At 54.3% G+C, this 19,924-nt stretch overlaps 1 protein-coding gene across 1 annotated transcript in view; it reads right to left on the bottom strand.

Annotated features, from left to right (window-relative positions):
* The window catches only part of dally (division abnormally delayed protein), a 116,012-nt gene that overhangs the window by 42,273 nt on the left and 53,815 nt on the right, over positions 1 to 19,924 (bottom strand). Inside the window, exon 2 of the mRNA XM_077657483.1 lies at positions 18,918 to 19,085. Coding sequence (XP_077513609.1) covers positions 18,918 to 19,085 — 168 coding nt within the window. The remainder of the gene's footprint in view (positions 1 to 18,917; positions 19,086 to 19,924) is intronic.

Genomic DNA, 19,924 nt, shown 5'->3' with positions numbered 1-19,924 from the left:
CGTGACAGCGCGCGGTACGAAATGCGAGGTTAGGTCTGCGTTGTGGACGCAGGCCCCGAAACCTGACCGGTTTTTTATTTGTTTTTTTTTTCAAGGGCACGGAGATGACTATATGTCACTAACCAGCAGAAACTATACCGAGCCCGAGGAGACGGTTTCCAGACAAGCGCGTTCGAACACACTTATGGAAGCCCACCACCTCGCGCAGGTATCGGTTCTAGTGCGAACAGTTAGATGCTCTCCCAGGTGTAACCCTCTCTTTGTGATTTCCAGGAGTGATTTCCTGCTCTCGTTCGACAGTCAATGCAGCCGCAAAGTGCAGCCGTCGCTTAAGATGTAAACAGGATCGGGAGCAGTACAGAATTAACGATGCCACGAGCAAACAAGCGAGTCTTCACTTGTTTTGGGGCAACGCAGCGATAACATACGCCGCGCCGTGGCGACAATTTCGCGCATTTTGGGCACCCCAGCGCAAGCGTCGGAACGGATGAGGCAGTGCTGATTTCGCAAACCGCGCGGTTCTCTCCCCCAAGTTGCTCCGCGAAGCGAGCCGATGCACGACGACGACCAGGGGCGCCGCAAAAATATTTTAATTTACAGCCGAGCCGGTTCTTATCTTCCGCCTGGCTCAGATAAGACAGTTTGGCCGCCGCCGCACCTCTATTTTTTTTTTTTGTCTCTCTCTCCGGGAATTCTCGATGCGCGCTGGACGCTACAGGAAGCCCACCGGGCATGCCGCCGACGGTGTCACTGAACGGCCAAAATACTCCGCAGTAAATGTGGTTCCCATGCGATCGTATAACTACGCGCCGCGAAGCCAGCGGCGGCCGGCGCATTTTTCGCGGACGTTGTCCCTCACTTTCTTTATCGTTCCTTTTTGTTGTTGTTTTTTCTCATCGCGCGACGATTTCTGCGCTTTCTCGCGCACTGCCCGACGCGCCTTTACGTCTTTAATCGCTTCATTGCAGCAGCGAGGGCCAGACAGGGACGGGGCACAAAGGCACCGGCCCGCGAAGCAGCAAATGCAAGCGGGGACGAGATTGAAAACACTTTAATTTACAACCATCAAGCCGGTTTTCTTTCTATCTCATCTCTCCCTCTCTGCTGCTGTGAAGCCCAGGGCGTCGTTAGCTACCGCCAGTAGAGCGATAGCCCAGCATGGAGCCCGCCGTTACGTCGTTTAAGGTGCAATGCTAATGGTGTGTTGCGCGAGTGACACGGGTGGTACGTGCTAGTCACTCGTCCCCGAGCATGGTGCTTATCACCACACGCACTCTGCTCACAGGCAACATCTCTGGGGACGACCTTCTGTGCGAGTGTCGTGAAAGGTGCGACCGCGGGCGGTCACCTTCCCGAGGGTCTGGATATCTATCTCGTACCGTCTCGTTTCGTTCTCGTTTCTCATCCGGTCTCGAGAAATCACCTGCGCAGTGTTTGCGCGACGAATTGAAGCAGCACGGCCCGTGCGACTCGACCGGCTGGCGGCAGCGCCCCGACGAGACCGGCCGTGCCTGTGACAGGTATAGTTTGCTTCCTCGCCTCCTGCTGCCTACGTCACGATTGACGTCACGGCCATATAAAACGAAATTAACCTTCCTGGGATACAGCCTCCGGTGACGGGCTTTACTCCCGAGTGCGGGACTCTCGACCAGCAAGTGACAACGGCGACAATCCGGCTTGCGTGGTTACGACGACTGAAGCATGCTTTTACTGTTCTGGGGTAGTTGTGGCAGCAGCCGGCAAGCTACAAGCAAGTTTTAAGCTGCACATTTCATAGCAGTATCCAACAGAGCTAGAATAACCTTCCCTAGAGAACTATACAGTCGGATACAACTGAAGAACGAATCGGAAAATGCCCCTCAAAGGAGGCCCTCCAGCCATGCACTGTCGTCGCCGATTTACGTGACGCTGCGGGTGATACGATTAAGGCAGAGTTAATGCGCCCTGTAATTTGCCCCCTCCGCCCCCCAATGTCACGCTAGCAGATCAAAGGGGATTAAGCAGTACGCGACGAGAATCGGTCGATGCCATTGGCTTAGGGCTTCGTTTGAGGGGCATTTGCCGCTTCCTTCTTGATTTGTATGCAGCTATAGAGACATTGTGGGGCTTCAGGAGGCCCGCTTTTGTATTTCTGTACAGCAGATAATAATAATAATAATAATAATAATAATAATAATAATAATAATAATAATAATAATAATAATAATAATAATAATAATAATAATAATAATAATACAGTAGATTATTATTATTATTATTATTATTATTATTATTATTATTATTATTATTATTATTATTATTATTATTATTATTATTATTATTATTATCTGCTGTACAGAAATACAAAAGCAGGCCTCCCGGTAAATTATTACCCGGTAAATGATGATTTCGTTCCAGCTGACAGTTTTAAAAAGCGGGCGTAAACCATTCCACGCAGGCCATGATTTCTTGGGGAAACTCAGGAAACAAAACATTGAACATGTACAGTCATTTGCATGCAACTGAGCTTGCGCGGTGCGGATTCGCGACATAAAAAATAATTCTGCGCTGCCTCGCTACAGCGATTACAACAGGGATTCGTGCCAGGGGATGGAAAACGCATCCCTCCACCCGCAACTATGTTATTCATCCACCTGGTTTGCCTGACCACGTAGAAGCGACATTTTTTTTTTTTTACCGCGCGTCCGCATCCCGCAAAACTTTTTCCCATGACTGCACGTGACCCGCGAAACAAGCGAAAAGCCGTGTCAATGTGAAGCGTGTATTTTTCTGAAAGAGATATGACTCCTCGTTAACATTTTTTTGCATTCAGCAACTATAGTAACCAACATTTCTCCCAATAAGTAAAACGTTTTTGCGCGGCAATCCTGGAGGAGATCCTGCAGCCCAAACAAACATCCTTGAGAAGAGCTCAGAAAGCTAAATTCGTCGAAGCCTTGTTCCAGCAAATGCAACTGCGCAACAAGGAATAAGGCGAGGGCTCCTCCCGGTGTTTTCCCAGCACGAGGAAACGAAGTGACAAGCCCCAACCCGCGTGCAACGGCGTGCGGCCATAAATCGAACCGGTATCAAGGTCCCGTCCAGAGCGCGATCACAGCGAGCGCCGTTCGATTCGCCTTTTCCTCTCCACGCTCGCCCGCAGATCTAAAGCATTGTCTTGGCCTTAGTACGCTCGCGAATGCGGCGGTGAATCGTTCTTTAACGAGCCCGTGCGTCGCCCCTAATCACCGCACGACTACTGGCACCGCTCGAACGACATGCAAAACAAGCCCGTGCGATGTACACCGCCCGTCCGAGAGCCAACAGCAGGCCTTAACATCTCTTTCTCTCTTCCTTCGCTGCGCCTTGTACTTTCCTTGTTGCCGATTATCACTCGTACCCTCGCGTGAGCGCGATGCGTGCGTCGCGGGTAGCTAGTGTCGTATAGCGAAGCCCATAATTAGTGCTCCTGTTCAGCTCATGGAAATCAGCATAACAGCACTCCAACTAAGCTAACCTAGCCTGAAACTTCACAAAGGCACATTCCTGAAGCTAATCCCATACTGTTCGCGTAGTTAGTCTCGCACTAATCCACGGTGCAGACGCCTACTTTGTGCAAGGTGTGTGATGCGTGTGAAGCAGACGAACAACTGAGAAACAACTAAGCAGGAAAAATTAAGAGACGGCCACTGAGACTTACTCATGGTTTATTGAGTGATTATCTCATTCATTCAATTATACGCAGAACCCAAACCGTTCAATGATCGGCTGAACCGAGGTAACAACGCACTGATGCATTCCATCACTGGCTGAATCATTGATTGACTGATGCATTCATCCCTTTAGCACAGCTAGCAATGGCCACCGATATCAGCATCAACCTTCACCGCTGCGGCTGCTTTGCGCCAGCTCAGTAAACCGAGGCACGATGTGCCGGTGCTGTGTCGGCTGCAACGCGCCCCCTTGCCTCTGGCGCTTGTTCCATCCCCCCCCCCCCCCCGCTAGAGGAATTAAGTCACCGGCATGTTTAAAGCCAATCAAGAATAAAATAAACGGAAAGACATTTTCAAGACGCATTTTAGAATAAAAAAAGGAATAAAGAAACTGCCACTGAGCCGCCATGGCTGAGTGCCTGTGGCGTACACTGCTTCTGAGCATGCACAAGGTCATGGACTCGACTCTGTCCGCAGGTGTCTGATGGAGGCGCAGTGCGAATGCCCCCACGTATCGCGATATTATAGACCATGCTTGAAAAGTTAACACACATTGTTGGACCCAGTGGTTGAATGCCGCAGCCGTACCCTTGTGCGACCTGCAGCACAAGCGCCGGTTGGGCGCTAACGGTTCTGCTGGACGGTCGTCTGTAGTATAGCGACGCCTTTCCTGGACTCTGGGAGGGCCATTTCCGTGTCGGATCTCTCGCCCACCAAAGCGCAACGTGCCTGGTAGCGAACCAGCAAAGAAGCGCCCAGTCACGCTGCTCGCTTCTTAAGCACGGGATATATTCTCTGCAGAGACCTCGGCTTGCGTGGAAAAGTGGTTACGACAGACATCGCCGCGCAGACGGCTACCTGGTTTCACGAGTGCCCGGACTCGGTCCGCACCGGTGCACGGCGGGTATACAGACACTCCCTACCCGAGCGTCGCCATGGACTGCTGCGTGCACGCAGTTCAAGCATGGTGGAAGCGCAGCCGAGTGAGGGGTGTGGCGACTCGGAGTTTCACAGCAGGCGACGCTCTGTGAAGCTCCGCGTCCCTGGTACACTGCGAGAGAAGGTGACAACACTTGTTGCGTCCAGTTTCGCTGCACGTGCCTGTGAAGGAGAGGAGGACAGAACAGCTGTGCGCGCTATACTCTCTCAGCTGTTCCCTTTTAATGCGTGAGCATTAGAGTTGTCGTCGCACCAAAACCCCGCCGATGACCCGAGACGAAATTCCCTGATCGCTCGAGAGAGGTCACGCGAGTTTGTGACGCCATCGCAAAGCTCCCCACCGGACTGAGAGGTCCCACGACCTTGTGACGGCATCACCACCCGCCCACAAGCCGCTGCGCCGCGGTGGTTCAGTGGTTATGGCGCTGACCCGAAAGACGCGGGTTCGATCCCGGTCGCATTTCGATGCAGGCGAAATGCTAGAGGCCCGTGTACTGTGCGATGTCCTGGTGGTGGAAATTATCCGGAGCCACCCACTACGGCGGCGTCCTTCATAGCCTGAGTCGTTTTGGGACGTTAAAGCCCATAAAACCACTTGTCCACGGTGGCAGGTGCCAACCCTCCCAACGAATTGGGAGGTCACGCCACCTTGTGACGTCATCTGCTGATTCAGCTGTGCGATCCAAGTGGACTCGCTGAATGCTGACCTGTGTCTAAGCAGCAACCCCGAAACGCATAAAAAATGACCGCACAAACACTAGAGTAGCAACAATGGGCATCTCTTATGCATTCCACTCGTGAGGTGCGTCAAGTGCGGCGCTAGCTCTTATTAATGCGACAATTATTACGGTTGGTGGACCCATCCGCGACATGCAAGAAGGAGTGCCGTTCGGTAAATGGAAGCCCCGACGTCTGGCTCAGCGCAGCAGCAGGGCCAGCAGTCCGGAACCGAATCGGGGTCAAAGGCCGCATGGAATGGGCCCCTCTTCTGGCCCACTATGCACAGTGGTCGTCGCAGTGCAGCAGCAGCAGCCGAAGGAAGAAGCGCTATCGGCCCGGCGCGGCGGCGCCACGGACTGTCGCGGTCCCCCTCGCTTCTGCCGGTGTGCACCGGGAACCAGTTGGCGGCCGCCGCGGGAACCGGACCCCGAAGGACGACCGCACAGCGCGCGCGCCTACGCGCCGCCGCGACCACCGCCGCCGCTCCCGTGGTCGTCGCCGTGCATTCCCGGCGGGCCCTTGAACCGCCGACCAGGGGAGGGGGTGCTCCCTCCTCCTCCGCACCGCCGAACATCTGGCCCGCACCGACGACGGCCGCTACTGGGTCGCCCACAACGCTACTCCTCCCCTTCACCTGGCTGCGCGTTCGACTCCCTCCGCAATGCGATACACTGCGGACGCGGCCTCCGCGCGATGGCCCAGTACCCACGTGCGCACGCCAGTGCCGCACCTGGAGTGCCGACCGCAAAGCTCTCGTGTGCAGGTGCAGTGCGCACTACGCCAATGGCACGGCGGCACAAAACTCCCAAGTCACGTCTCCCTGCTTTCGTGCCGCCGCTTAGCAAGGGCTGAGAGAGACAGCCGTGGCTACACGCAGACGACCGACGGATCCCTGTTTGCAGCCGTGGCTACACGCAGGTCCCCGCGGGAGGATTCCTATGGCGCGGATTGTACAAGACACGAAGCAGCAGGTGCGACGCAGTGCGCGACCGTTGTCTCGGCACCCAAAAGCGGGGAGGAGGAGGAGCGCCTCTGCCGGGGCGGTAATGGGCGGCTGTGTAAGAAAAAGAAAGAAGAAGAAACCGGAACCGTGTACGCGGCCGTTATTACCGGCACAGCTCGCCTGCCCATCTGCGACTTTACCGAGTCGCGCTGCGCTCAATGGGGTCGAAAAGCGGTTTCGAGAAACTGAGCTAGACCCGCCGCGGTGGCTCAGTGGTTAGAGCACTCAGCTACTGAGCCGGCGTACCCGGGTTCTAACCCGACCGCGGCGACTCCGTTTTTATGGAGGCGAAACGCTAAGGCGCCCGTGTGCTGTGCGATGTCAGCGCACGTTAAAGATCCCCAGGTGGCCTAATCATACCGGAGCCCTCCACTAAGGCACCACTTTCTTCCTTTCTTGCTTTAGTTCCTCCTTTATCCCGCCCCTTACGGCGCGGTCCGGGTGTCCATCGAGATGTGAGGAAGTTACTGCGCCATTTACTTCCCTGAAAACACACAAACTGAGCTACACATATGAGTGTAAGCGAAGACAAAGCTCTTTATTTGTTTATTGATTGTACCTTGAAGCCAAGTGGCTTTACTGAGGGGAGTGGGTGAAAACAAACAAACCAAAGCTACACAAACGCGGCGCAGTTGTCGACGTCCTGCATTATGTTTCGAGCTTTTGTCGGCGCTGTTGCTTTTGTTGCGCTGGCGGACGTCGAGTGCGCAAGGTTAATACACGTGTGTAAGCAGAAAACGCGAGGTAAAGTGCAGCCCCAAACAAGCGCGCAAAACAGTGCTCGCGACCGCTGGAAAACGACAACTGCAAACCTCGGACACAAAAGCCTCCGCTGCAAGTACTTAAACCGAATACGAAGAATCGAACATGGCGCTGCACCAGGCGCGATATATAACCTCGCGTAAAGAGTAATTGGAGCTGACTATCCTGGAAAGCATAGGCAGAGCCAAGAGTCTGGCAAGCTTTCTCTTTTCCTTCTTTCCTAATTCCAAGCCCGGCGCGTTGCCACGTTATTTCCCCGGCAGGAAAAAAACCGTCCGGCTCTGCCAGGCTGTTCGGGAGAGCCCGTCCCGTTGTTTCTACCTGTGGCAAGCGCTTTCGTCGGAAGCGCTGACATCTCTGATGCAAACGACGTGCACGTACGTAGGCTTCAGCGCCCCGTAAAGCAGCTGCCACTGCACATCGAGGAGGTGAGGCGATAAAACACATGGTTTCGAGACGCGCTGTCGCACAGCGGAGAGCGAGGCCGCCTCGCCTCCGGGAACCTGCGCGCCATGCTCGCGTCTTTTGTGCACTACGAAAAGCAAGGAGTGAAATAGGATACAAATGGAATGATGTAATGAAATGGAGTGCTCTAGAAGGCATCCTACTCCCCTTTTACTCCCATATAGGCGTATTCGTGTTCACAGTGTGCCACTGTTCTTCTGAAGACCCTTTTGCCAGACCGGCGCTATCTGCTTAGCCTGCCGTTTACGTTGCTGCCTCTCAGTACAGCGGTAGTAAAGCCGATCATGCTCGTCTCGTGAAAGGCGTGAAAGCCGACCATATTTTCGCCGACACATGCGGGGGCACCGTGACGCTGCAGCGAAGCGTTTCTCGAGTTGCTCGAAGCGCATTTTCGCGCCTTACACACTTGCAGTTCCCATTCCCGAGGATGATGCGCCCACACCTCCCTTTTGACTGGCCGCTGCCTTTGCTTTTCGCGCGCCATCTGCCGGGGTCTTCGACACTAAGGCGGCTCCAGGGAGTCTTGGAAGCACGCATTTCGCAGGTGCAGAAAGAGAGGACTCTTACCTGCGCGGTCTTGGGGTCACGCGACTACTTGCACCCTGTAAACTTCTACCCCAACACTTGCCTCCCTAGAACACCCACCAACGCTCGAACCATTCTCATGGATGCACGTTAAAGTGGCGCCCCGCGCACGCTTTCGGAAAAAGGACTCGAGGGCCTCACATCCGCATTTCTTTTTCATTCCACAGTAGTGACTTCAAAGAAAGTCCTTGCGTACTTACAGCTGTCTCTAGGCACTGTAATATAACACCCTGTTACACCCTTAATAAACGGGTGCAAGGTGAGTGCAACGACCACACCACAGGTGTTCAGTCACAATTACACCCATCCGGAAGAAGTGTATTTGCGTCTTTTGTAGCGGGTGATTCAATACGACGCGCAGTTATTCAAGCCGGTGCGTTGAGATAGACTTGCTCACACTGCCCTAGCCCGCGACGAAACCGAGGTGCGACCAGCTATAACGTAAAGCTAGCCGTTAACGCGAGGAGTGACGCTGTCGCCCCCTAGGTGCGCTTTCTCTCTATTTCTGCATTTTCCGAACCCACGAAATCTGCGGAAAGAAACCCAACAGTCTCCTATTGTGCCACACAGTTCATTCTACCAGCACATACAGTCAATAATGATATTCACTTCGGCGTACTTTAAATTACAGACACAGCGTGAGCAGCGGCTTACCGCACTTGGAACGCTCAACCGGAAGCCAAGCAAATCGGGCCACTAAACGGGGGAAAAAGTTCGAGAAGATAGAATGAATCCTTCAGAAAAAAAGCTGCTCGTCCTACAAGGCACTACCGTTCTTTCTTCCGTTTTTCTTTACTTCTTTCTATCTCGCAGTGCGTGGCGCAAAGCCAGGCCGGTTTTTTAGTCCCCGCTGGAGGGAGACCCAGCTCGTATCAAAATGGCGCACCCGGTTCAGCGGCCGGACAAGAGCCGCTGTGGCTGCCACAGGCACCGCACCTCGGCTCGCGTGTACGACTCGCGTACGCTTGTAACAAGTTGTTTTTTGCGATCTCGAAGGGGGTGCTGTCGTTAGCTCGATGTTGCGCGGCTGTCCGGGCACGAATCGCAATTGAAGTAGCGCTGATAGAATTCGTAACTCACCGATTTGCGACAACGATTTCTTTAAGCCTGTCAACTACAGTGTGACATGTACGTTATTTATGCGTTATTTATATAAGAACACGCAATTTCGCAATGGTTCTCCTGTGTCGAAGCAGTACCTCCGAAAAATCTACGCCTTCCATCAAGTCCATACGCCAGACTCTGCGCCCCAGCGTCCACGTGACTTGATGGTAATGTCAGAGTGCGATATGGTCATTCGCCAAGAGGCGCAGTTGACATTAGCGCCTTCGAATAATAGTTTAACGCTGTGTAGGCGCACCTGGCGCCTGATCTGATCAATGGCGAGCAGCAGACAAAAGGACCAGTTTCGCGAGCGAAATGACCGGACCCCCTCCCCCGCGCATAGAGTACTGAGAGTGCCCCATAGTTTGTCTTGCCCTTGCCACACGGAGGTCTTGAGCCCGAATCTGTTCCAAGTGTGCACCCCGGCGGCGCTGCAGCCAGCCTGAGAGAACCTGCCCTTAACTTGCCCTTGTGCACCAGCTTGTGCAGGCGTAGAGTAGTCAAACACGTAGGCAGCAACGGAAGAACTCTCACACCGGAATCCAAGCGGATCGAAGACGTTCGACACTCATCGAGCGATACGTCAACGCGGTTCCTACAGGCTGAAAACAGAGGAACGTCGTTCTGTGACGTAACAGATTGCGTCACGGGCCCGCCAGGCATGTCACGGCGAGAGAACGCGCGCTCCCTAACCGGTCGGAACGGCGTGGGGCTCTAGCACCGCGGGCCGCAACGACGGTGTGACGAAGCTGGAACGGAATGGCATTTGGAAGTGGGCAAGAGAGAGAGAACGCGCGACGCGAAGACGGTGAAAGACAGAGGGAGAGGGCGGAGCAGGGAAGAACCGCAGGCGATGACGCGGAAGCCATAACGCGCTCGCATTCCTCCACAGCCGAGCTGGCGGCCAAACAAACGAACCTTCGAGCCGGAAAGAAACGCCGGAGAGGAAAGAAAAACGCCGAGTGGGAGAAGGGAGCGCGGCCATGGACCCGCGAGGAAAGAGACGACGCCGGGGCCCGGGGCTAAAGTTGGGTCGCTGGAAAAAGCCGCCGACGACGCTGGCTGGCCGGCCGCCAGCGCGTCTGGCAGCCCAGCCCGCGGGTCGGCGCCGAATCCCCCGTGGTCGAAGCAGCGGGCAACGCGAGCGTCAGTGTCTGCGGCCGCGGGGTCTTGCGCCAGGAAGGATCGAAATCCCCCGAGACACCGCCGCGACACCTTCGCTAACGGAGTCCGGCAGCCTGCGAGCGAGCTGGCTATTACAAGAGCGAGCTAGCAGAGATTGCCTCTCCATCCGCAGGCCTAGCACAGCGCTTGCCAAATGTTTAATACGTGTAGATATACTGTACGCGGCTCGCATACATGGCTGGCACTTCCTCCGGCGTTTCGACGTGCTAATCCATACTGCGCAACGGCTCTCCTTCCAGGCCGGGTTATCGTGGGTCAGGCGCCGCAAGGATTCTGCGTTGCCCTGCCATATTTCTTTCTTAAAGCGAGGTTATGTGGTTCGGCCGTGGACAGCGTCCACATCGTGTCGCGAGGCCCGACAGCGAACAGTGAGAATTGATGGCGGCCATCCACGTCCTGGGCGAGTTTTTCTTTCCCTTTCTTTACCCGAGCACCGTCTGCGCTTCCCTCGTGCAGAGGCCACTTCCGTGCCAAGCTGACCTCCGCTTGCGGTCCCCCCAGACTTTATTTCTTGCTGGGCGAAAATAAATCCAGCAGCTGGAAAGGTGCCTCGCACCTCATTAACCTGGGGCTTACGCAACGCGGCCAACTAAACGTGCACAATACGCTGCGGACTAACTACTCGGTTGCGGCGACCTGAGGCAGTCCCATTGACACGCCAATAGCGTAAGACGGAGCATGAGTGCCGAACAGAACTGAAGACAATTTTATCGCGCTTACAAAGACATCACAAGCGACTGGGAGGTCGCTACTGGTCTTGCAGATTACTCTGTTTGCCAAGAACTGAACCCTATTGGCCCGCACTCTGCGGCGCATTTTCGGCCATGCATGCCAGGCCATTACAGGCCCAGCGCCCAGTCCTCCACACAGCTGTAACTTGACTTCTTGCGGTCGTTTTACGGCTTTCGTATCGGCCCGTGTATAGCAACATGTCGGTCGAAGCAGCCTCGGGCATCAGTGCCAAGGCGGCCAGAGGCACACATGTAAGCTCAGGGGAATGGTATACCTCATCGAGCTTCCCAGAGGTGAGCCAATAAAAATTCCGAGATGCATGCGGACCGGGCCTTATCCTTGGAGACCAACCGGAGACAATCACACATTTGTCTCAACCACGGGACTGTTCCCCAATTCAAAACCAAACGAGCAAAACCGCGCGTTTGCTGCTCGGTCAGTGCATGTTACGATTAAATGAAGAAACACCGACCGCCGCCAAAGGGACGCGAACATTTCCTCCTCTCACGTGCATTTAAATAAAGGCGCGACGCAGAGACGCAATTAGCGAAGAAAAATAGTCCAGCTCGCGTGGAAATTGGCGCGTTTATCAAGCTCCCAGAACGCGTCAGTTTTCCTCCCCCGCCTGGTGCATTCCCACGCGACCAACGACGGGCTGTTTCTCCTCGCCGAGTCCCAAACCGTCCAGCGCTGCATGCGGTAATTGTCCCCGGCATGTCTCGTCGCGAGGACGGCGTGTATACGGACGAGTCTACTCTTCACAAAGAGGTGCGCGCAATATGCAACAAAGGCAGCCGGTGGCGAGGCACGCAACCGCGCCGACCGGACGTCCCGTGTGAACTCGAGGGACGAAGACACGGGTGGGAACGACCGAAGCAGCCGTTCTTCCCGCTCTTCATGTGGGATTAGTAACTGCCCCGCCTGAATTAGGGCCGGCGCATAAGCCCGCGGGCGCCGGCGTGCCTGCGGCTGCTCACTTTGAGAGAAATGGCTCCACGCTACTCTCTCAGGAGCCACGTACAACACCGCAGAGTCTGCGCGAATGCTCACCGGGAACGGGTGAACGGGGATCATGTCAGCAAGCCAGCGGACGCTTCAGAGACGCGGCCGGTCGATCGGGGCACACGAGTCTACCACTTGCACACTTCTGAACAAAAAGGAGTAGAAAGGTAACAAGCTCTTCTAGCGCACCCGGTCTCTTCTATAAAAGAGAGTACACTAAAGGAGCTTTACGACGACGGTTTAGCAAGAGATACAGATGACGCGGTTGTTGCGATGCGCGGCTTGTCTTTCAATCTTTACTCTCATATCTCTTTTAACTCTCCTACTGTCTGCACGTGGCAGCGATTGTGGCTCGGCTTGAGCCAGTGGGCAGGCCCGTGCCCTTTCCTTTTCATTCTTCCTTCAGTCGCAACAACAACTACAACAGGAGTTTACTCTATTTTTCCTCCCATACTAGCGCATTCTTGCTTAGAGCGTAGGCACACTAGCCTGCGGGCACGGGCAAACTTTTTTTGTGACGATTAAAGTGCTCCCTAATCCGAAACTTTAGCGCAGCTTGATTTTTCGGTATACTGAGAAACTAAACTTGGAGCTGTGTGAGGAGGAGGAGGAAAAAACCATTATCACCATGGTATCTGCATCTCCCTGCTACCGCATCCACCGCAGTCGCTTATGCCCAGGTGGTTGCGGTGTACTTCTAAGCATGACGGCTATCTGCAAACGCGTTTAGGAAATCATTACGCAACTGGCGGTGCAAACTGAACGCGACCCCTCTCCCTAGCTGCCCCCCTCCTCCTCTACCTTTCTCTCTCCTACCCCTTCCTCCGCCTGTTCATTGTCGCCCTACTTTCACCCCTAGCGCCGTGCACGGTTACAAAGCTTTGGTATGCACCTGCTGGTTAGGGCGACAACGATGACTGTATACGCTCAATCCAGGCACGGGCGCCGAAGTGCTGCGCTCTAAAGATAAGCCGGGTACGTCCAGCGCGTAAATTCAATCAAACTCCCCCATACACGCAGCACGCACGCATACGCTCCCGTTCACGTACACTAAAGCTGAGACGCAAGGACTGAGGCAGGTGTGTCGAAGGTCCCTGAAAGCCGCGGCCTTGAACACTGTGAGTGCGTGCCAGAGCACTTATTTCTCCAGTATGGCTATGTTGAGGGTGTTCAGAAATTACAAAATACCAATTCCGCCAATACAAGAAACAAAACCAGCCTGAGACATGCCGTTACATACACGCCTTACATTGGCAGGACTTCTGTAAGGTGCTGAAATCGCAAAGCCAACGCCCGCTGTGTGTGTGCAGCGGCTGCGTTTCCAGTATACTGTCAACTGTGCCGGAGCAAAGCGATGCCTACAGTGCACAGTCACGATTCGGCACCAAGGCGGGGTGCCGCAACTCGGGCGCCATCAGAAAACGCGGGGCAAAACGCAGCGCTGTAAAGAGCGTTTTCCTTTTCCTCGCGGAAAGCAGCGGACACAGAGCAGGAAAGCGCGCGTTCCAGTCGCGAGCATGCAGACCGCTTCCCACGCAAATGAGGCTGCGCCGCATCCGCTCGTGCACACAGCGGGACAGGGACAGGTGGGCCTACGAGCCATGCCTCGCAAAGCCATACGACGGGATGTGCTCAATGCACGCGTCAAAAGAGTGCTTCAGCGGTTGGCTCTCAGAGGACGACCTGGGTCGGCACAACTTTTACTCCCCCAAAGAAGAACAGCCATCACTCCCTTCGAGATCAGATGAAAAGGGACTTCGGCCACAGTTTAGTCTCCTCGAGGACTAACATGTTCTCAAGGGGAAAAGAAGAAAAAGTGCACTTGCCCCCATTTCATCTCGCTCACAGTGTGGACTCGCGTGTGAGTGCGTGTGGTGGAAATGTTTTAATCGCACACTAAAACAAAGGTATTTAGGGCCCACTCCGACTGGGCATGGCACGCGTTACGCACACTGGCTACAGCTGCCTTCAGGAAAGTATAAACTTGACTGTATCAGTGCTGGGCTACGGCTTCATCGCCCCGCCATTGCTCCCCGTCAATGCTCGGACTGTGCCATCATTTCATTTAACACCGCAGCAGCGCTTACCTACAACAGCGGTACACACGAGCGAAATTCTGGACGTCCAGAGTGGAGCCTGTGGCGGCAACCAGTGCAAAGTTGATAGACTGCGAAAAATGTATAGGCCTATATATAGATACACGGCTTGGAATTGAAACAGAAAACGTCAGGCAGGCGTTCAATTAGGCGGCCGGCGTATGCTTCTTTTTTCTCAAGTTTTTCTTTTTACACCTCAACTCACAAGGGGAACCATCGAGCTTCCATCTTCTAATTAAGTCAGCGGGCGGTCATTGCTCACGGCGTTTTAATCAAGCGCGCTCGCTCCCCGACAGCGCCGCCTGGTGCGAGCGCCGCGCCCCCGCGATATCATTTATTACCCTCTCATAAAGGCTCAGCACGATCCCGCAGACTTCTTCCGCAAAGCGCGGAACACCGGTACGAATTCCTTTAAATGCGGGCATCGATGGCGCGCGGAAATAGGCAAGTCATCGCGTATTCCCGTTTGCTTTATATCCTTTTTTTTTTACAGTTTGAGTCGATTATCGCACCGCTATAGTAACCTATGGGGCAGAAACATGTCTAACGAAAAGGTTAGAGCTTAAACTGCGGACAGAGCAGCGCGCTATGGAGAGGAAAATGACAGGTGTAACGTTGAGAGACAGAAAGAGGGCAGAGTGGGTCGTGGAGCAAACACGGGTTAATGACATGCTGGTCGAAACAAAAAAAAATAAATGGACATGGAGAGGGTGTGTAACTCTAAGGGAACGTAATGGGTCGTCCCCCAGGGCAACAGTGGACTCCACGAGAGGGCACGCGTAGCAGTGGGAGGCAAAAAGTCAAGTAAGCGGATGGTGTTTAGGAAGTTCGTGAGGATAAAGTTGTCGCAGCAAGCACGGGATAGGATTTAGTGGAGGAACATGGGAGAGGTTTTTGCCTTGTAGGGGACGTAGTTGGGATGACGGTAATACGTAGACGCAACCTAGGCGTAAGTAAGACAGTGTAAAAACCGCAGGGAAGCAAAGGCTTTTACGGGCTTACCTGACCTGCAAATACGCCGTCCGTATTTGCGCACGCGACTGCGTCAGACTATTAGTACCTTTTTCTTCTTTCCTGTTCGCTGTTTTGCGCAATACCTGCGCCCGTTGACAGCGGGACGACGGCCTGTTGGGCGGCCAGGCCGTCTCAGAGCCGAAGGGGTCGCCGACCGCGGCGGCTTAACTATAAAGGGGTGACGCCGGGATTAAGAGGCGATCGGTCAGAATCCGCGGAATGCGGTTCTGCTCGCGCAAAGCGCCCAGCGGCGACACTCGTACACCGGGGGGTGCTCCTCCTTCCTTCATTCCCTTCCTCACATCGGAAGACAGAAAGAGGGGAAGGCGGCGTAATCCCCTCCCTCGCCGCGTGCCGAAGAGTTCCTTGATTTGTCGGCCGCCCCTTCTTTGCTGCCGCTGCGGCGGGGAGTCGACCGTCCACTTCTTCCTCTCTGTTTGTCCTTCGTGCGTTCTGTCAGCCGCGAGCGACGGACGTGCTATCTTAATTCCGACATCCCGCGACGGGCACCGACTCGATCCCACGGAGCACGAACTACTGCAAGCCCCTCCGACGAGGGAGAGCAGTCGCGGAGGCAGCGCCATCATCCGGGGTAAACTGGCATTACGCGCGTGCCGCTTTAAGCCGCCTCTCCTGAGCCCTTCTAACGCCAGGCGGAAGTTCGATTATGACGGAGCACCGTGACGCCATGCTTGCGCGGCACGGGTTTTCCACCAACTTTATCTGCACCCAATGGGAGCAACGCGACGGTCAAGGAGTCGGCCCTGTGCTCTTCCTCCACTACGCATAGATACGTTTCCCGCCAGGGCCACGGAAAGACCTGCCCGACAATGCGTGTTCTTTCATCGCGTGTCTGTCTGACAGCGGCGAAGAGTTGAGCTTCGTTGTATCACTTCCGCGTCGAAGTAAACTCGAGAGTTTACATAGTGCAAGGTATCTCAACTAAACGTTTACCTCAGTCGAGAATGCGGCTGACTGTAATCATCTGCACTAAAGTAGTAACCAATTCGCTAGTAAGAGAATTCTTGAAGTCGGGATTCGCTTACGAGAGCGCGCTAGGCTGGCATAGCGCCAGAACAGCACTGCTCTACTTGGGCTCCGACGGCAGGCGCTACATTTGCTATCGAGTCCATGGTAGACAGGGGGCTTATCTGGTTTCTTTATGGTTTCTATACAAACGCAGAGTGAACAAGGGATGGGTGTTTGGCAAAGTTCGACGGGAGGATTTGTCTTCGAAACGTTTGCATGCACCGTGAGGATTTCCCCTCCCTCGTTCCCTTTGTGAGTCCCTTTCCTATGAAGAGCCGACGGCAAGCAAGTGGGGAAAGGGCCCTGCTAATATACCGAGAAGCCTTCGTTCTGCATCCGATAGGAAATCGCTACTTGGGCGTGCCTACCTTAAATTTTGCACCCACGTTACGCTGTAGTTCACAGTTTATAAACATGCAGCCGAATTTCGGTGCCACCAGCGCTTCTGATCTGCGTCATCATCGCTAACCTCGGCCCAGCTGAGTCCACTGTACATCTCAGCGCCTTCTCATTTCTCTGACTTGTAATACCCGCATCCACATTATCCTAACAAATGGCCCACGCTCATCACCCCATGTATCTCTGACTTCCCTAGGAATCCGACCATCCGTTAACCAGCTCTCCGCACGTCCCCGTCTTCCTGTGCGAGTCAACACCTTGCACACAGGTTTGTTCTCCGGTCTGCGCTTCGTTCAGTTTCTCAACCGGTGGTGGCAGATTCGCCTTTATCGAAATGTAGCCGGCCCGGCAGGTACGACGTCGTTGAGCATCCGCGCGTCTCTCTGAAGGTGCACGGACCCCAACGCAGACCCAAAATCCGGTTCGCCAGCCACATCCGAGCCACTCGCTGTCTCTGAATCTACGCGCGGGAGGAGAACGATTCGTTTCTTGCCAGGCTTCCGGCCCTTAATTTCCCCCGTCAAATGGAAGCGCCTTCAGGCGAGATACGGTGTTCAAGCGGAGCGCCATGAGCCACGGCGTAAGCGTATTAGTGAAAGAAGAAGAAAAAAAGGTCCTCGCGGACTAGTTGGGGACTTCGGGCGCAATGGATGCAATGGTGTGCGTAGCGAAATGTCGCCTTTTTAACGCGATAGGGCAAAGTCTTCCGCTGTGCAGAAAATCCGGCGGCGGCGTCTTCGGCATTGCCAGCGAAAAATCCCCGGAGAACCCCTATAGCTGAGTAACTTAACCTTGTGCCGTCATCGCAACCTGCACATCGGGTCGTCAGCAAACTAACCACCGTGACAATGGGGCAGTCAAGTTTACGACTGATCGCTCGGGAAGAGCAATGTGCGTCGCACAAGACCCACCGGTGGCAGCACCTGCCATCGCAGGGCTCATTGCTTACCCGCTGCACGAGCAGTGCCATATGATGACTGCCAGCGATCTATGAAGGAAAGGGCAGGTTACCCGGTAGATTGTGCCCGCTTGCTGGGGGGAAGGGAAAGCGCGGCATAAAAAGGAACGAGAGAGGAGTGCTTATATGCTTGATCCCGTGAAACCAATCGTCACAGTGTTACACAAAACCCCTTTTCCAGCCACACTTCTTAAAGCAAATTCAACGCGTGCGCTGCAGCAGCTGCGGAGGCAGCGCTGGCTGCCTGAAGAAGCTAGTTGCACTTGAAAAGCTGCACCTCTCAGCCATAGTACCCGGAATTTCTACACGCGTATTGTTACATCGGCGGGCATCGAATGATTTTGCAATACAGTTTGGAATGAATGTAATACAGTTTTTACGTTTCTCCAGTGAGGGATCACTAGCGCCGGTATAGTAAACTCGAGAACCTTTAATTTCCATGGTGTTACATAGCTCGATAAGCGTTCGAAAAAACCTGAAAGGTTCTTCAAGGACACAAGGCAGCGTCTCGCCCAGCCCCGATACAACGCGCGACACCATGCTGCCTCTCTCTTGGCTTCACGAGCTCTTCCAAGGATGGCGACTCGCCACAAGTGCAGGCGGGGTCACTACGCGGTAAAAGAAGCAAAAAGGGTAACAGCAACGGGCTCTTACCGCTGTTCAGCGCCAAAAAGGAATTAGCGCGCTTCCAACAATAAGCAATCTATCATTATGGCACCAGATCGAACCCAACTGCTTCCTGAGCCCCTCATTAGTCTGCCAAACGCGAGCAGTTTTGTCGTCTACTCGCAACTAGCGTGAAGTCAGACAGAAAAAAAAAAGGTTGGGGGGAGGGGGGGGGGGGGACCACCTTACCTAGCGCTTTGCTGTCAGCTCGTTCTGCGCCGACCCATCGAGCGAGGATCGTTATCTTACGATCTCCACACTCGATAACTACCCACGATAACAGCGTTCGCCTAGTCTGACCATACACGTACATCCATCAGACCCCTAGATAAATGCCGTTGCTCTGGGCAAAGACGCAGTTGCGTCGCCATGAATTAGCCAATCGGGACCCTTGTCTGTAGCAGGAGGGAATGTACAGAAAGAAAGATACAGGAACAAGCTGTGTGCAGACCGGACGAGGACTGAAAGCGGTTCCGAGAAGCACCAAGCGTCAAATGGGGGCATATCGGCTAACGTGATTGCCCACATAATTCGGGCCACAAACCGATCAGGAAGGCGACGCTCACCGCGGAAGAGCACCAGGGTGTCGTCCAGGAAGCGTCGCAGCGGCGCCGTGGCGTCCCTCAGCCGGAAGCGGAAGTGGTCCCAGGAGGCTTCGCGCAGCCTCCGCTCGGTGTCGCGCGTGCAGCACGTGCTGGACGACGACGCCAGCGGACACAGCGTCAGGGGCTCACCTGCGAAACGCCACCGGAAGAGGGGGGAGAGAGAGAGGTCAGTGCACGGGCACGGGACATCAGTGGTAGTCAAGAGAAGACGCAGCGTCACCAGAGGCTGCGATATGCACAGCGCATATGTCCCGTTCAGACACGAGCAAATGTTGGCTGTTTGTCACCGTTAATCAAAATACACTGCTCAAAAGCTTGGTATTCCTATTAACGCAGACGAAACATTCTTCACCCGACAATTCTCTACTGGCGGCCTTTCTCGGCGCTCTCTGCTAACAGGTATTTGTGCCGTTAAGGCCGATTCACACAACGGACCGTTGACCAGGCGTCACGTTGGGTCCCACTCCTAATCCGCTTATCGCCACCTGCAAAGGTGTACGTTAGGGGAGCGGCGATAAGCGGATTAGACCTGCCCGCCCCCTTCCTCCCTGTGCGGGCCACCCTTATGGAGCGAGAGTGGAACGTCACGTGACGCCTGGTTCACGGGCCAACCGAGAGTCGAGTGAATCGATGTTTAGGCCTTAAAGAGCTCGCAACACTGTCTTATAACACGTTTAAGTAAATATATGGGCGGCAGAAAATGTATTCAGATCAAGATTGCAAAAATAATCTCGCGGTGAACGACTAGACACATGGGAGTTGTGTGGCCGCTGGGAGCAGGAAGCCGTTAAGAGAAACCAGCCAACGACTTGGAAGCGTCGCTATTGCCGTGCAATGTTTGAAACGGAGATTACGTAGGAGATCTGACTTCCAAAAGCACACAGACTGCAGAATAGATTCGTTTTTTTTTTCTTTCTTCTAGCACGGTAAAAGACAGGCGTGCATAAAGAGAGTTGTCACGTGTGGAG

This window comes from Amblyomma americanum, chromosome 3, assembly GCF_052857255.1.
Source record: "Amblyomma americanum isolate KBUSLIRL-KWMA chromosome 3, ASM5285725v1, whole genome shotgun sequence".
Classification (NCBI taxonomy): Eukaryota; Metazoa; Arthropoda; class Arachnida; order Ixodida; family Ixodidae; genus Amblyomma; species Amblyomma americanum.
This window is presented reverse-complemented; position numbering and strand designations above follow the sequence as displayed.